Source organism: Trichosurus vulpecula, chromosome 7, assembly GCF_011100635.1.
Source record: "Trichosurus vulpecula isolate mTriVul1 chromosome 7, mTriVul1.pri, whole genome shotgun sequence".
Taxonomy (NCBI): Eukaryota; Metazoa; Chordata; class Mammalia; order Diprotodontia; family Phalangeridae; genus Trichosurus; species Trichosurus vulpecula.
In genome coordinates this window covers 61,901,174-61,918,862 of record NC_050579.1, presented here as the reverse complement: position 1 = coordinate 61,918,862, position 17,689 = coordinate 61,901,174, and the positions used below count along the sequence as shown (strand labels likewise).

General features: G+C 38.1%; 1 protein-coding gene across 2 annotated transcripts in view; it reads right to left on the bottom strand.

Moving 5' to 3' along the window:
- The window catches only part of WDR47 (WD repeat domain 47), a 90,771-nt gene that overhangs the window by 23,023 nt on the left and 50,059 nt on the right, over positions 1-17,689 (bottom strand). For both annotated transcript variants that reach the window (XM_036768499.1, XM_036768498.1), the window contains exons 8-12: positions 10,815-11,072; positions 5,805-5,877; positions 4,752-4,909; positions 3,174-3,343; positions 2,085-2,255 (exon numbers count right to left, since the gene is read on the bottom strand). In XM_036768499.1, the coding sequence (XP_036624394.1) occupies positions 2,085-2,255; positions 3,174-3,343; positions 4,752-4,909; positions 5,805-5,877; positions 10,815-11,072 (830 nt within the window). The remainder of the gene's footprint in view (positions 1-2,084; positions 2,256-3,173; positions 3,344-4,751; positions 4,910-5,804; positions 5,878-10,814; positions 11,073-17,689) is intronic.

Sequence of the window (17,689 nt, the reverse complement as noted above, 5' to 3'; positions counted from 1 at the left end):
TTTTGGAAAGCTTCTGAGAGAGCTGGCTAAAGAACAGCAGGTCTGCAGCAGAGGCTACACTCTAACCCTCCTCTCCAAACTTTTTCCATCATGCCAAAGCATAATCTTCCTTCTGGAAATTCATTCCACACATGAACTGGAAGTACATACTGTTCCAGTGGCCCCTCTTCTGATGGGCTGGTTCCTCCCATGACTCCGTTTAACGAAACTGCATAGGCCAGCCATGTCTTCATTCTTCTCCAGGTTCTGTTCCTGACTCTCTGAATTTACTCTATCATTCCCCCTTACTTCCTCCACCCACCCTCACCTTTCAGTTTCCTTTTATGTCTTGTCTTCCCCCATTAAAATGTAAGCTAAGAATTGTCTTTCTGCTTCTGTTTTTATTCCTGGCTCTTAGCAAAGTGCCAGGTACATAGTAAGCATTTACTCAAATTGCATGTCCAATAGACACCTTAAACTCAGTATGTCCAAAACAGAACTCATTATCTTTTCCTCGAAACATTCCTGCCTTCCTAATCACTGTCCGAGACAACACCATCCTCCTAGTCCTCGAGCTTACAACCTAGGCGTTATCACGGACTCCTCACTATCTGTCATGGCACCTTCTCTCCTCCTGCTTCCTCCAAGCTATTTCCAAGGCCTATTGATTTCACCTCAGCAACATCTCTCAAATATGCCCCTTTCTCTCCTCTGATCCTACCCAAACTCTTGCAGGCCCTTAACACCCCACACCTGGATTACAATTGATGCAGCTGAGTCAGCCTGCCTCAAGGCTCTCCCCACTCCAATCCAGTCACTAAAGTGATTTTCCTGAAGCACAGGTCACATACATATACAGACACACACAAAGAGTCTCTGTCTCTGTGTCTCCGTCTCTGTCTCTCTCTCTCTCAACTCCAGGGGCTCCTTATTACCTCCAGGAGCACATACAAAACTCTGTGTTTGATGTTCAAAGCCCTCCATAACCTAGCTCCCTCCTACCTGTGAAGTCTTCTTATACCTCACACCCTACCAGGGACTTTCTGATCTAGTCACACTGGCCTCAGAGCTGTTCCATGGCCCTGGGCATTTTCTCTGGCTTTCCTCCATGCCTAGAATGCTTTTCCTTCTCTACTCTAATGACCTCCCAGGCTTCCTGTAAGTCAGACCCAACTTGGCAGTAGGTAGGGGCCAAAATTAAAACAGGCTAAACTAAACTTCTTCAGGCAGCAGACAGGCTAAATTAGAAACAAACCGACAATGGTCGGTTGCCTCCGGTCACATGACAAACAGGCACCAACGCACTGGCGGCTCACAAGACGCTCTCAGGCCATACATTGTGGAGGCCTGCTCTAAGTCCTAACTAAAATCCCACCTTCTATTGGAAGCCTTTCCCAGCCCCTCTTAATTCCAGTGCCTTCCCTCTGTTAATCACTTTCTATTTATCCTGTATATAGCCTGCTTTGTATATATTTGCTTGCATGTTGTCTCCCCGTTAGAGTCTAAGTTCCTTGGGGGCAGGGACTATCATATGCCTCTCTTTCTGTGCTTTAGCACAGTGCCAGGCACATAGCTGGTACTTGATAAATGTTTACTGATAAATATTTACTGATTACTAAATGCTTATTGACTTAATTTGAAACAACCCATGTATCCAACAGCTGGAGAATGACTAAATAAATGATGGCACATGAAAATAATGAAATAGTATACTATAAGGAAGGCAAATATGAATAATAGATCTATTAAGACTAATATGAAGTAATACACAGTGAAGAAAACAGAAACAAAATCCCTAAAATGTACATGACTACATCTACATAAATAGTATAAACAACAGTAACAAAATCCAGAAAAATACACAAACAGAAAAAATGGTTCAGAAGGGGACAAAAAAAAAGAACAAAATAGCATGATTTGGCTGCTATCTTGTTAAAGTTAATATATGAATTTTTAAAAACTGCAAATAATGGAAGTTTTCAGTTTTGTATATAATTTTTTAAAAATTCTGGTTTGTGTTTTAATGTTTTCTAATAGTTACCAACTTTATAATACACTTTTAAAAACTAGCTCTCATAAAACAACTAAAATCAAGCATTACATACCAGTGTGACCACTCAGAGCATGGAGGCCCTGTCCTCGTTGACAATCTGTTGTATAAATATTACAATCTCCTGCTCCAGCACTTATCAAAATAGCTCCACCACTTTCTGGACCTTCCATAAAAGCCAAATCTCTAATGGTCCCATCATGCATACTGAATTCCAGATCAGGTCCTGAAACAGTAATTTAAAATTTTGAAAAAAGAAAAACATAAGAACTACGGCATAGGGGCAGTATGATATGAGGAAAAGAACACTGATTTGAAGTCAGATGATTAACTTCAGCTCTGCTATTACCTGCTTAACCTTATGGAAATCATTTAACTTGTTTTGGGTGCCTTTTTCCTCATCTGAGGAGGCTGAACTAAATCCCATAAACTTAAGGAATGTTGTTGCATATTACTGTGATAACTTGAGATTATGAAACGATCTTAAATCTGGTACATCCCACTACATATAGCTGGGGTTCTCCAAGGTGGTTTTTTTCATGTAGGATTAGATTTTACTATTCGATTCACTTCTCTAGATAAATTATAACAATATAAACTTGAGAAATCGAGGCATTAATTTCTCATAACTGTTAAAGAAAAATAATACAATGGCAAAATATAAATTGTTCAGTGGAAAAAAAAGACTCAAATTAACAGCACTTTTTGATTTGACGAAGTTTTTATGGCTAGTCCTCATAATCATTTTGTAACAGCATTATTGATCTTCTTTGTTCTTCCTTCCCCTTCTCTGTCACCTTACTGGAACTGAAAGCTTACAGGACTGGTGCTACATTCTTAGGTCTCATCCAAAGAAAAGAAAAGAAATATTAATCAGATGTTAACTAATTCCTTATTAGTACAATCCCAGATAGTTATTTAAAAACAATATATCCAGGCGCAAACACCATCTTGTCAAATTTAAAGTTTATAAATGAAAAAAGGTCACTGTTATATGAGCATGACCTAAGCTACTGAAATATCAAAACTGTGTATATTAAGTTACTTAATTTCCGTTAAAATAAGCATAAAATGAAGTGTTTTGTCAGAGGCACAATGGAGAAATTAAATGTATACAGACTTGCAAGAAATTCTTGTGCCCTACCTGTTGCATTACAAGTCTCCGCATTAAAAGGTAGTACTTTGACATATTTGTCATTGGAACCAGTAGCTAATAATTGCCCACAAGGACTCCACGCCACACAGTAGATTGATCCTTTATGATGCTTATTCCTTTTAAAACGTACTACTGGCTGCTTGGGAGAGCTATATGCACTAGAAAGAGAAAATAACTATGATGCAGTAACTATGATATATAATGTAAACTTTCTCCTTGTTCATAAATGGCTCAAAATAACATTTTATGAAATAATGTTTATTAATACATTAAAATTCATTTCTGGTTTAATATTGCTCCTAAATAATGTATATCAGACTTTATTTTATTGACAATGTTTTTGATATTTCAAAATCTAGGTGCCTTTTTAAAGTTTTCTTTCATCCACATCTGGCTTAAAGGCTCACTGAGCAAATGTGGTATACTATCAAAAATGATAAAAGTAATAATTAGCATTTACATAGTGCTTACATTGGTCTGTAAATCATTTTATACATGGTCTCATTTGAGCTTCACAACAGTCCTTTGAGGTTAAGTACTATTAGTATCCCCATTTTATAGATGAAAACACTGAGACTCAGATGGGTTAACTGACTTGCTCAGTCACACAGCTAAGTAAGCATCTTACTATATCCAACACCAGAACTCTGTCTACTATGCTATTTAGCTGCCATCTAGCTAACAAAATCTCTTTCCTCTTTTTCATTTTTAAAAATTATTAGTACAATAATTTTTAAATGATTATATCTGTTTTGAAAAGACAAATATCAAACAAAATAGAACATCTTTTTCATATATTATTTTTCCCTACAGACATGAAATAAACAATCAGTTATGAGCTGTAGATGGGCTAAGCCAATTAGGTGTCCACACTAAGTCTGGCATCAATATGGTGAGCCCTCAGGAGCTCCCCAAAGAGGGGCAAACCAGGCAGTCTATTCTCTAATAAAGTAGCAGACCTTAAAACGCAATGCTGCATAAACTTAAATTATTAATTTTTTGTTGTTGTCGTTCAATTGTTTCAGTCGTGTCCAACTCTTAGTGACATTTGGGATTTTCTTGGCAAAGATACTAAAGTGTTTGCCATTTCCCTCTCCAGTTGACTTTAACAGATGAGGAAATTAAAGCAAACAGGGTTAAGTGACTTGCCCAGGGTCGTGTAGCTCGTGTGGAGGCTGAATTTTAATCCAAGTCTTCCTGACTCCAGGCACAGCACTCTCTCCACTATACAACCTAGCTGCCCACTATTACTGTTGTTATTCTGTCTGATATAGTCAATTTAACCCACATGTATTATGAAGGCATAAGTGACATTGTAAAATTAATGGTCACCTAAAATACATCCTTATGAAGATTTTTTTAATAAAGTTAATCATACGTATCTATTTCAGGTGTCTCTAAATAAGTTTTTTATTTGCAAAACACACAAAAGAGCTGATTTAAAAAAGCAAAGTAGAAACCTAACAAAGTAGAAGAATGACAATGACAGTTGAGAAGGGTTGATGTGACAATTAAAATATTAAAACTGTGATGATGACTTTTTTGATTTTCATCATTTATACATACCTAGGATCAATGACTTCTGGATAGGCACATACTCTCAAAGTTTTTGAATTTGAGCCAACAGCATACAAATTACCAATTGGATGAAAAGCCACTGCTCGAACAGCTTGTGTGTCTTCTAAGGTGTTAATACAAACAAACTGCTTCTTTGACTTATCACCCTGTGGAAGTAATGTTTTAAAAATTAAACATATATTCAGTTTTAAATGTATTTCAACTGTATGTTATAGTATGATTCCTTTCTGATTGTCATAAGACTTAATTAACTAGAATCAGATGTTTTCATTGCATAAGGCTCAAACTTCCTTTTTTATACTTTACTTTTCTTTCTTCACAAGTAAACTAAGCTCAGAAATATTCATATTTTTTCAAAACACCTTATTTCTTCTGTCACAGTAACAAGATATAGGAACAAATGTATATCACCAAATTGAGTTTTATTTTATTTTTTCAAATCAAGAATAGCATCCTAAGAATATGTGTAAAATTCCATGAAAATTAAAATAGCAGTATTTTTTATTTTTAGAAGTTGGAGGCATAAAAGTTTGAGAATTAACATGGATGTCTCCAAGTAACTGCAAAATACATTTTCAAAATTTATCGTGAATTTTTTTTGTTTTTTACTTTGAATATTTTTTTCTTATGTTTAAAACTTAATTTTGCATAATCACTTTTTATTCCTTTGAATTTTCATGGGATACATATAAAAAAATTATTCATTTACATAATTTGCCCAAATGTATATACTGCTTTACAGTCTGCAAAGCACTTCACATATATTATCATATTTGCTCTATTATCTTCTTTGATAATTACAAATTTCTATTGCATTTTCTATCCAACCATGTAAAAAAAGTGATGAGTTGCCACACAAAGATAGATAAAGGGAAAATGGAAAGGAGTGAAATGAATAGTCAGTGAAATGATCACAACCTGCTGATAATAATGACTGTCTTTACCAAACATCAAATTCCTCAAACCAAAAGATTATAAATTAAACAAAGCAGGAAGACTGAATTATTAACATTTTTTAATATAAACTTTTAGAAGTATTACCTCTTCCCTTGACTTTGATAGACCACCTGAAGAATCTGAAAACTGTGGCTGAATGATACAATGTTCTGTTGAGCTGTTTGAACAGAAATTCAAATTCAGTGTGTTTTGAACATCAGAACAGAAATAAGAGCAATTTACAGTTTTCAATCTCTAATTTTTATTAGGTCAGTCTACATGCACTTACTAAACCCATATGTCTAGCATTGCTCCAGCTCTAGCAGCCCTGCACAACCTGCAGCCCCCCAAAGGATGTTTTTCTCTACATTTTTTGAAATCCTTTGGCATGTCACTTAGAGCCCACAGGCCACAGGTTGTACAGGCCTGAGTTACAGTACAATGTTTTAATAGTGGGGGTATTGTTTTAAAATAAGAGGCTTTCCAAATAGCTGGGAAATAAGACTAATGTACACGCACATAACAATTAATGATGACATCAATCAATAAACATTTACTAAGCACCTGCACTGTGTCAGGCACTGTGCTAAACACTGGGATACTATGACGATGATGATGTTGTACCAGAAGCGAGCGAGACACACCACAGAGTATAAGTTTTAAGTGGAGAATTTATTAGCCGGCGGCCATTGGGGTACGGCACCACAAATCAACGGCCCTGTGTTGGGGTAATGACTTGGCTTATATAGGATATGTGGGGTACAGGGCAGGGAAACAGGAACAAAGGTCCTGGCTGATCAAAAGATTCAGTCAGGTTATCATACTAGTGGGATAATCTCTCTTTTTGGGGGTGCTTGTCAGTAGCTAGGGGTTACTCAGGGGTTCCTAATTGTCCTTGTATTACAATGATGATGATGATGATGATGATGATGATGACAGCTATCAGTTACATAGTGCTTCAAGACTTGCAAAGCACCTTACACATTTTATGCTCAATTGTGTGGTAGTGGAAACTCTAATTCTTCAGGTATACAGAGAAAGAAATATTAGAAGTCCTAAGAGTCTTAAGGCAGTTTTAAGCTACTAAAGCTTAAAACTAACAAAATCTCTCTCCTCTTTTCCATTTAAAAAATTATTAGTACAATAATTTAAAACGATTATATTATTTCTTTGGAAAAAAAGACAAATACCAAACAAGATACTACATCCCTTTCATCTACTATTTTTTCCCCTCAGACATGAAATAAGCAATCAGTTCTGAGCTGTAAGTGGGCTAAGTCAATAAGGCAACCACACTAAGTCTGGCATCAATATGGTGAACCCCCAGGGTTGGAGGATGGAGCACCAGCTTCCCTATGGAGGGGGTAAGCCAGCCACTATATACCCTAAAACTTAAAGCTGCACTAAGACTTTTGAGACATTCTATACTTCTCAGAATTCATGCTTGAAGCTAGAATGCTAATACGGATAATTTCAGAATAATGCACTCGATTTTCCAACTGCAAGTTAGTTGTTTTTAAACTAAATAATCTTAAAAGGTATTTGATCTCAAGAAAATACGAAAAAAATACCCTTTCCACTGCTATAGAAGAGGCACACAAATAATTGTTTGGTCCATTCGATGGTGACAAGAGAAAAATTAGCCATCTTGACAAATCTACAAATACTGCAACTTTCAGAACTACGAATCCCTATCTTACTGTACCTGTCCCCAGTGTGTTCCTAACAGAATTCTCATGTCCTTAACTGTCCCCTAAAAAATTACCTTGAATTTCTTTTGTACCTACTTACACACATAAATGCTGTTTTCCCCAAAAGAATGTAAGTTTCTTGAAAGCAGAGAGTATTTCCTTTGTTTGCATTAATATCTCCTGTGCCTGACACACAATAGGTGCTTAATAAATGCTTGTTACTTGATTGATTGGCCCTAATCCTCACAAGGTTGAAGCAGTGAAGACTAATTGATGGTGAGTGTCCATGGCAGAAAAGACCAAAGACTCAGAGATAACAGACAAAGCCTAGGTCTTCTATTTAATCAGGGCTGTCCAAAATGAGGCCTGCCTGCAGGCCCCATGCTGGCCACAGTGTGATTTATGTGGCCTGCCTACAAGCATAGAAATTTACATAAATGCTTTAGTAAATGAAGCTGAGCTACCTCAGAGCTCTCCCTAAAATGGCAAATCAAAATATATTGTCTATTGTTTCAATAAAAACCTAAGGTTGGACAGCCCTGATCTTGATGATAAAATTGGAAGACAAGTACATATTGCAAGGGACATAAGAGACTTAGATGTAGGTGGAAAAGAAAACAGTAAAATTTTGACAGGCTAACTTATGTTCCAAAAAATACCTGTCATTATGTATGAATTTCTACCACTATGATATTCTGGAGATTAAATCTGACCCATCTGATCAAGATGGAAAGAGGTTTTCTCCCACCTTCTTCTTTAAGCAGTTGCTTTTTTTAAGGGTATTTATTTGGAGGGGGGTAGCGAGAAGGGGGTAGTGGGGCAGAGAAAAGGGAGATGCAATTTGGGCTGTCGGTCAGTAACCAAATTTTCAAAAGGAGAGAGAAGGAAAGTGCTATTCTGACCAGTGAGTCATCTAGTATTTATTAAGCAGAGAAACAAAAAAAAGGGGGAAAAAACATTCCCTACTATCAAAAAGTTCACAGTCTAATCGGCAGAGACAGCATACAACCAAATATGTACAAAGAAGGTAGATACAAGATAAACTGGGTATAATCTCAGTGGGAAGTGTAATCTCTCTAACATTCAAGAAAATCAGGAAAGGCTACTTGCAGAAGGCAAGACTTTGGCTGAGATCTGAACAAGGCCAGGGAAGACAAGAGGAGGTGAAGAAGGAGACTTAGGGGAAGGCCAGTGAAAATACGCAGTCAATAGATGGAGTGTCACGGGCAAAAAAACAGGAAGTAAGGAGGCCAGTGTCATCAGATCACAGTGTGATCAAGAGTACTTGATCACAGCATTCACTCAGAGTAAGGTGTAAGAAGCTCAAAGACAGGAAGGGGCAAGGTTATAAAGCGATTTAACAGATAAAAGGAGCATTTGATATTTGAACATGGAGATAACAGTCATTGGAGTTGACTGAATGGAGGGATGACATGGTCACACCTGCTCTTTAGGAAGATCACTTTGACAGCTGAGTGAAGGATGGACTGGAATGGGGAGAGACTTGAAGCAGGGAGAACTAGAAAGCTACTAGAATAGCCCAAGCATAAGGTGATGAGGGCTTTGAACCAGGGTGGTGGCAGCATCAGAGAAGAGAAGGGGCCATATACAAAAGATGTTGCAAAAGTAGAAAGGTTAGTACTTGACAATTAAATGGACTGGTGAAAGTGAGGAAGAAGTGAGAGTTAGTGAACTAAGGATAAAACCTCGGTTGTAAGCCTGAGTGAATGTCAAGATGGTGGTACCTTTAATAGTAATAGGGCAATCAGAAAGAGGGAAGGGTTTCCCTAAGCATATGGCTTTTATCCAGATTATAGACTAGGAAGGAGCTGGGAGGGATTAGAGTTGAAGGGGATTTTGGACATAATCTAGTCTAATCACATGAATTTGCAAAATGAGGAAACCAAAGCTCAAAGCTACTCTGTGATGTGCCCAAGGCTACACAGGCAATAAAGTACCAAAAATGGGATCCAAGTCCTCTCCTTTAAATCCAAGGCTCTTTCTATTATACCACAAAAAAAAGACACTGGCAAACCAAGGAGCCAGGATAGGCACAGATGCCAGAAATGAAAAGGCTCTATGCTTTTCATAACGTCATAGAGGCAAACAGGAGAGAAAGTGAAGGTCCAGAAACCACAGGCCTCATCTCCAACAGAGATGAAATGGAGCACACACAAGTCACTTAGCCACTGTCTGCCTCAGTTTCCTTTACTGTAAAACAGGGGTAATAAAAGCACCTGTTTCCTAGGGTTGTTGTAAGGATCAAATGAGACAATAATTCTAAAGCACTCAATACAGAGCCTGGCACATAGCAAGAGCTATGTAAATTATTCTTCACTATCCCTACTCAGATGTATGGATGGGGCAGTGGAGCATACACTTTGCCAAGCAGGACTAAATGCTTTCTAAAGACTTCAAGCAAAATAGAAATGGGACACCTAACATAACAACAGGGACATGATGATGATGATGATGACATGTAGTGCTTACTATGAGCCAGGCACTGTGCTAATATCTATACAGAATCAACTTAGCTAAATGTTAGCAATGTAATATGGATTTGAGAACAGACTGGCATACTAAGATTTGTAGTTCGGGAGACAAGCATTCCCTTTTAGTCTTGAGAGCAATTTGGGACTGTTGTGATTGTTGAGTCACAAGGTGGAATTGAGTTACACTTGGGAGTTCTTAAAGGGATATACATGGGTTCCAAGAACTGAGGAGCAGTGAGGAAACTGGCTTTCCCAAACCTGCCTGAGACTTGAGGAAGACAAGCTGGAAAGAATCAGTGATATGAAGGGAATTGAAAAGAGAAACTGTAAAGAGGGCTGAGCAGAGAAGGGAACCCTCAAGTCATACAAACATCTTATAACAGAGGACTCAGGTCGAAATTATTGGTTAACTCATCTCTTCAGGGACTGAGAAAGTTCTATTTTTTCCCCAACTTCCCCTCCTTATGCCTATCCAATAATAGATACTGTTTACATACACTGCCTGCCTCTTTACCTAAATATATCCTGCATTCTGATTTTGCTTCAAATATAAAGAGGCCGGGGAGTTAGCTAGAGAGACACAAAGCTTTAAAGTAGGACAAACAGCCCTGTTTGAATGTTAGGAATTTTTGTTAATCAATGTTAATAGGCTCTGACCTTTAGTGATTGAACTAGTAACTTTAGGTTTGATATCAACTCCACAAAACCTTTAAAGAATGCGGCTACCTAGACCTGAAGGCCATTATACTGCCCTTAAGCTAAAAGTGAGCTGGTCTCAGCCTTGTGAAAGGAAGTGGAAGGGTAGAAACAAATAAGGCCCAGTTGCATATCATCTTCACCCCTACCAAAAGGGAAACAATCAAGTACTTCCTGGAGTGCTACCTACCAGTTTTACAGCAATATTTCCAATTGTGAGCAAACTAAATACTTACATTTGGTTCCCACGGACAGGTGACTCTTCAAGAAGTGGAATCTGATTTGATCCATGATTAAGGGGAGTGCTGGTATTCATATTTTGTATATCTGGTGCTACCCTCTGATTAGAGTCTGGAGGAGGTGTTGCAAAATTAGCTGCAGAAGTGTTGTTAGATCCATTGCCTTTGTTTCCATTACACTGTTTGCCAAGTGTTGGTACTTCGTTACCAAGACTATCCATACCAATATTCAATTCTCCAAGCTTTTGAATAGATCTGCAAGACAATTATTTCAAAACAAAAAAAAAAAAGAACCAGTCATATCTATCACTTCAAAAAGGATGAAATCCTTGAAAGGAAAGAGAAAAAATTGTCATAGTTCATCTGTAATAAGTTTACATATTAGAAAATGATAATCATTGACAAAAACAATTACTAGCCAATTTACTTAAAACAGGTTTCATTATTATTTCTTACAGCACCAGTGTCAAAGTAACATCAGATTTCTCAAAATAAGTGCTATCTTAATATTCAAAGTTTAAGTGTAAAGCAGAAAGTTTTCCTTCATTTTATCATCACTTTTCTTACATAAAACAATTTGTTATAGAATTTTCATTTAATATCATGCTTAACATTAATGTTAAAAAACCAAAAATTAAAGGTCCAATTAAAATCTTATTCTAACACCTGATTGTGATGTAAAGGTAATCCTTAGCTCTGGTACAACAAGATAGCAGATAACAAGAGGGCCTCAGGTCATGTCTTAGAAGCTCAGCTTGACAGTATGGTGTTATATGAGTTAAATGAATTTTTGCTCATAGACTCTATCAGAACATCTAAGCCTTAGGGTGGGAGTTCCAAAAATGAGATGATTAAGTCTTCCAAGGCATGGTCTCTGGAGGTCTGGTGGCCAGACCTGTACAACAGTAGGTATGCTGGCCCAGACTACCAGACTATACTTCTTCAATCCACCAGATTTCCAGAGATTATGTCCTAGAAGACTCTCAGAACGAGAACTCCCACCCTGGGGTCCAGCTATCCTGATTGCTAAGTAAGGATAAGCTGGCCTCAGACCACAAGACCATGATTCCAGCCAGCAAGGACATTACTGGAAGTCTGACATTGCTGAGATGATTAAGAGATAGTGGCAGTTAATATTAATTTGGTATTAACAATTTTCTATCACACTTGAAGTAAAGTAAAATGTCAATAAATTGATTTAAATAAAATCTACTTTTTTGGAGGAGCATAGAAGGGATTCTAGAGCCAATTCCAATTCACTCACAAAAAAATAAAAAGGAAGAAAATTAAGAAATATAGATCACAAAAAATAAAGTCCACAGAAAAGTTTAAAAAAAAAAAACACCTCCTTTCAAAATTTCCTGATCTGAATTCATCTCCTCTTCCCTTTGGTGTCCTTTTCACCAAAGTCTTTCCCTAGGTCCCACTATCATTATTTGTTACCACTCAGTCGTTTCAGTCATAAGCAACTCTTCATGACCCCATTTGGGGTTTTCTGTGCAAAGATACTGGAGTAGTTTGCCATTTCCTTCTCCTTCTCATTTTATAGATGAGAAATTGAGGCAAACAGGGTTAAGTGATTTGTGCCCAGGTTCACACAGCTAGTAAATGTCTGAGGCCAGATTTTAATTCAGGAAGATGAGTCTTCCTGACTCAGATCCAGCACCCTATCCACTGTGCCACCTAGCTGCCAATTTACTCACTGACATAGAATAAATTATATTTCTCTTCAAATTAGAATATTCTATAAAGTAATAAGTAAACAACTTAAATAATAAGTCAATAAAATAACATTTCTTTATTACAAGATAAGGTTCTCTTGGATGTGGGAGAAGAAGCCATTAGGAATTGGCAGTCATGTAAACAAAAAGAGTAACAAACCTTCCTTTAAAAAATAAAGAAAAAGCAGATAAGTTGCTACACAATAGCTAAATGCTTCCAATTAAAACAGTTAGTGAAGTGGGAAAATTAGAGAATGAAGAATCTGAATAATCCACAAACTCTTAAATCATTTACCTCATTTGGAGGATTTATGGAAGAACATGAATACAAGATGAGAAGGTATGGATAGACAGCAACCTGTCCATTGTAGGGAATACTAACCTCAATAATATAACAATTCCAATGAAATAGCAAACTACTAAATAAGAGTACATTATCTTGGAAAAAAGACTGTGGAACAAATCAGCTATGATGTTTGCAAATTTCTAGAAAAGCCCAAAACTATAATAACCAACACATTAAATAAAATTAGTTGAATTTCTACAGGATGATTTGGGAATGCATACTATATTGAAGGAATGAAATAATATATACACATTCTGATCAGCTAAGCCCTAAGTAAGGAGATAGCTAGTTTCAGTTAGGTATATCAAAGAACAGTTAAGAGATAATGTCAGCCTAATGGTACATATCATAGTGTCCCACAGTCCTTGGTCCAGCATTATTTTATCAAGTAGTAAAAGAATTAACTGTGGGGAGCACCTAGGTGGTGCAGTGAGTAGAGCACTGGCCCTGGAGTCAGGAGGACCTGAGTTCAAATTCGGCCTCAGACACTTGACATGCGACACACTTACTAGCGTGTGACCTTGGGCAAGTCACTTAACCCCAATTACCCTGCCTTCCTCCCTCCAAAAAAAATTTAAAAAAAAGAATTAACTGTGACAGCATTAAGTTTATAAATCATCAAATTCAGTGTCACTGCTATGTCTAAAATGATGAAACTGATTTCAAAATAATCTTGGCAAGACAGAAAAGTAGTTTATCAAAAACAGTTAATTCAAAAGAGAAAAGAACACTATAGGGACAAAAAATGAATTACACAGCTATAAACCAGGTCATGACTAAAGTAATTAAACATAAATCACAGAAGCAAGGGATCCAACAGAATGAGTCACAATTTAAATGAGGCAAAGATAATGTTGATGCTAAAAAAAAAAATCTAGTATAGTGAAGCTTTGCTTAATGGGGAATAATTATCTAATTTGTAGATTTTTCAAGTCAAACTTCCTTTCTGCCTCCTGTCCTTTGGCTAGTTCTACCCTATGGCTAGAAGATTCTTCTAACTAGCCCAACCTTCACCCAGACTGTGTTAACTAAAATCACTAGCTGCTCCCTTTTTCTGGATATCACTTCCTCTTACTCAAATCCCTATACAGTTTACTGACTGCCTCACATTTCTGAATGTAAAGCTACTCTTCTTACTTGGTATCCTGTGCCTATGATACCTTCACAAGGCACAGCCTCTTGCTGGTGGACCATTGACCATTAGCTACTACCTCCTCTTCCTGGGTTAGGGATTTGCACAAGGGGCCCCTACTCAGGCAGCAGCATGACAACCAACTTGGCTTTTGTTGCTTGTGTTTCCTCTGGGCTCTGCCCATCCCTTGTCCTATACCACCACTTTCTGCAGCAGCTTGGGTTCTTCCTCCTTATAACCATCTTTTTTCCTTGATGATTAGGCTCAAGTTTGTAGGGTCTGTGATTTGAGGTTTCATCTTAGGGTCCTTTGCCGTGTAGAATATATTATCCCATTTTTTCCTACAATTTCTAGTGAGTGCAAAATAGTCTTGCATTATTCAAGTTTTCTTTCCTTTATATTTGAAGGTCTTTCTCTTGACTGCTTATAGCTAGGTAACACAGTGAATAAAGCCATGGACCTGGAAATCAGGAATCAATCTGAATTCAGATCTGGCCTCAGACACTTACTAGTTTGTGACACTAGACAAGTCACTTAATCTGTTTGCCTCAGTTTCTTAATCTATAAAAATCACAGCACTTACTTCCTAAGTAGATTTCAAAAAAAAAATAAGATATTTATAAAGTGCTTTGCAAACCTTAAAGTGCTGTATAAATGCTACCTATTATTGTTGGAATTACTAAATTAACCACTGTGTATCTTGGAGTTTGAATTGTTTTGTTTTGTTTTTTTTTTCTAGAGGGCACTGGTAGACTCTTTCAATTACTGATTTGTTTTCTGTATTCAGCAGTTCTGGGCAGTTTTCTTGTATTATTTTCTGTTTGTAGTGTTCAGGTTTTTTATTTGTCATCTTCTTCTGGGAGATCTATAATCCTTAAAGGCATCCTGTCTTCAAGATCAATAACTTTGAAGATGTGAAACTGGAGGTCAGCAGAGAGATTAGGGCTGGATAAGTAATCTGAAAAGCATCAGAATAAATATGGCAATTAAACCCACTGGAGCTGATACTACCACATGAAATATTATGGAGGGAGAAGAGGGCCCAGGGGTAGAGTCCTGTGGGACACCAATGGGTAATAGGAATTACCTGGATAAAGATCAAAGACTAATCAATAGAGGGAGAACCAGGAGAGATTTTCGTGAAGGAAACTTAGAGAAAGGAAGTATCGAGGAGAAGAGGAAGATCAACGGCGTCAAAGGATACAATGGGGCAAAGAAGGATGAGGATTGAGAAAAGGCCTTAAGATTCAGCAATTGAGAGATTAGTAACTTTGAAGAGAACAGTGTTGGCTGACTGAGGTTGGATGCCACACTGTATCCTTAAGAGTAAGAGTAAGAAGAAAATGGAGAAACCTACTGCAGATGGCCCTCTTACAGAGTTTAACCACAAAAGAAGGATAGTTATGGGATGATAGCCAGGAGGTAGAAGAATCAAGAAAGGCTTTTTGAGGATGGGGAAGATATGAGCATGTTTGTAGACAGTAGTCAGTAAGAAAGTAGCCAGTTGGAGATAAATGAGAATGAGAATGATAAAGGGGGCAATCTGCTGGAGAAGAGAGGATGGAAAGGGATCACTTGTGCATGCAGAAGGGTTTGCCTTGCCACTAATAGTCACCTCATCATGACAGACAGGAGTGAAGGTGGAGAAAATGGCGGAAAGCATTTGGGTGATTAGGATAAGGTGGCAAGACAAGGAAGAGGGAAGAGGAAGGAGCGCTTGGCAAATAATGACCCCAGTTTTTTCAGTAAAATATGAGCCAAGGTTCTCAACTGAGGGGGTTGGAGGAGGGGGAGCCATGGAAGGTTTTAAGGAGGGATGAAAAGGTTTTGAAGAACTGCTGTGAACGATGGGATAGCGAGTTAGTTAGAACGGTGTAATATTTAAGACTGCCTTGCCACAGTGAAGGCCCAATTCAAGTTACGGTACATAAATTTGCAATGGACCCAGTCAACAGCATTTCATGATTTTCTCCAGCTTCACTGAGAAGCACATGTGTAGAAGCAGTAGCAGTAGCTGACAGGAATGATCCAAGACTGAGGCTTGACAGGGCAAGGTCAGAGATACCATAAGGAAGGGGGCAAGCGACTCTAGAGTTAAAAGGATAGAGGTGAACTGGTTCACGAAAAGGGGAAGGGAGGAGAGTATATAGCTAGTGCAGGAGTAATGGCCTGGGGAAAAAACTGAGGAGTCATGGGATTAAAAGTCACAGAGAGGACAAAGAACAACAAATTGTGATCAGATAAGGAACTATCAGAGTTCACCAACAGAAGTGATGCATTTGTGGGTGAAGAAAAGATCAAGAACATGACCATGGTGTGTCGGTCTAAGGTGGCGTGGAAGAGCAGCTCACAGGAAATGAGTAAGTTGAGGAATGGTTAGGGTGTTTGAGGTAATATCAATATGTATGTTGAAGTCCCCTAATATAAGGGCAGGATTTGGGGGGGGAGAGAAAAATTATAAGCCTGGTATCAAACTCATTGGGTAAAGGAGGGGAGTGATCTAGGGATCTGTAGACAACAATTTACCAGGATTTTGACTGGGTGGGAGATATTAATAGCATGAACCTGAAAGAAGAGAGGTTACTGAGTGATGGAAGATGGGGAAGAACCAGAAAGTGACAATGGGAAGCAAGGAGTATTCCAGTGAATTGGGGGAAGTCAAAGTAGGCAGTGTTGGAAACTGAGGCCAGGAAGTTAAATCACCAGGAAAGAGCCAGGTCTCAGTGACAGCCAGAAGATGGAAGGTATGGGAAAGGAAAAATTTAAGATGAAAATAAGTTTGTTACCTATGGAACAGGTATTCCAGAGAGCATGGCAGAAGGGGTGGGCAGCTACAGAATATGACACTGGTGTGCTGGGTTGAGGGGAATAGGGATAAGGAATGGGGGGGGGGGAATGTGGAGATGAGAGAGAAAGAGGTTTGAATGATAACAGCTGGAAGTTCAAAATCAATGAGATGAGAATGGTATGACCAAGGGGATGTTCTTAATCATTGAAGAACAAATTCAGGTAGGTTTTCATTGTCCATACAAGTTTGACTGCAAGATGGCATTCCTTAGGGCCATAGGCAGCTTCAAGAGAGGAGGCAAATGACTGGAGCTGAAGGAATGGTGTTACTGAAAGGTGTTACTCCCCTTCCTCCTGGGCAGGGACCAGGCTGGAGACTTGGTGGAATATCCGTTGTCCTCTACTCTGAAAGGGTGGAATCTTTTCCTCTTCCCAAAAGAGGCTGGAAATCATGTAGGAGACCTGGCACAATGGAATGATGTTTTCTCCCCTTCCTTCAAGGGCAGGAGATTGATGTGGGAGGGAATAGCATTTCTTTCCTTCCTGAGGGAGGCTGGAGACCATACAGGATACCTGGCAGGATGGAATGGCAGGAACCAGGAAACAATTCTTCCACTAAACTAGGGCTTCTTAACCTTTTTTTGTGTCGTGGACCCCTCTGGCAGTCTGGTAAAGCCTAAGGACTCCTTCTCAGAATAATATTTTTAATGCATACAATAAAATACATAGGATTACAAAAGGAAATAAAATATGTTGAAGTTAAAATTTTATCAAAATATTTTTTAAAAAGTTCACAGACCCCAAATTAAGAACTCCTGTATTACACTGAATTTTAATTAGGCCTTTTAATAAAGCACTGCATCCTTTTTGGACGTAAGACATGCAG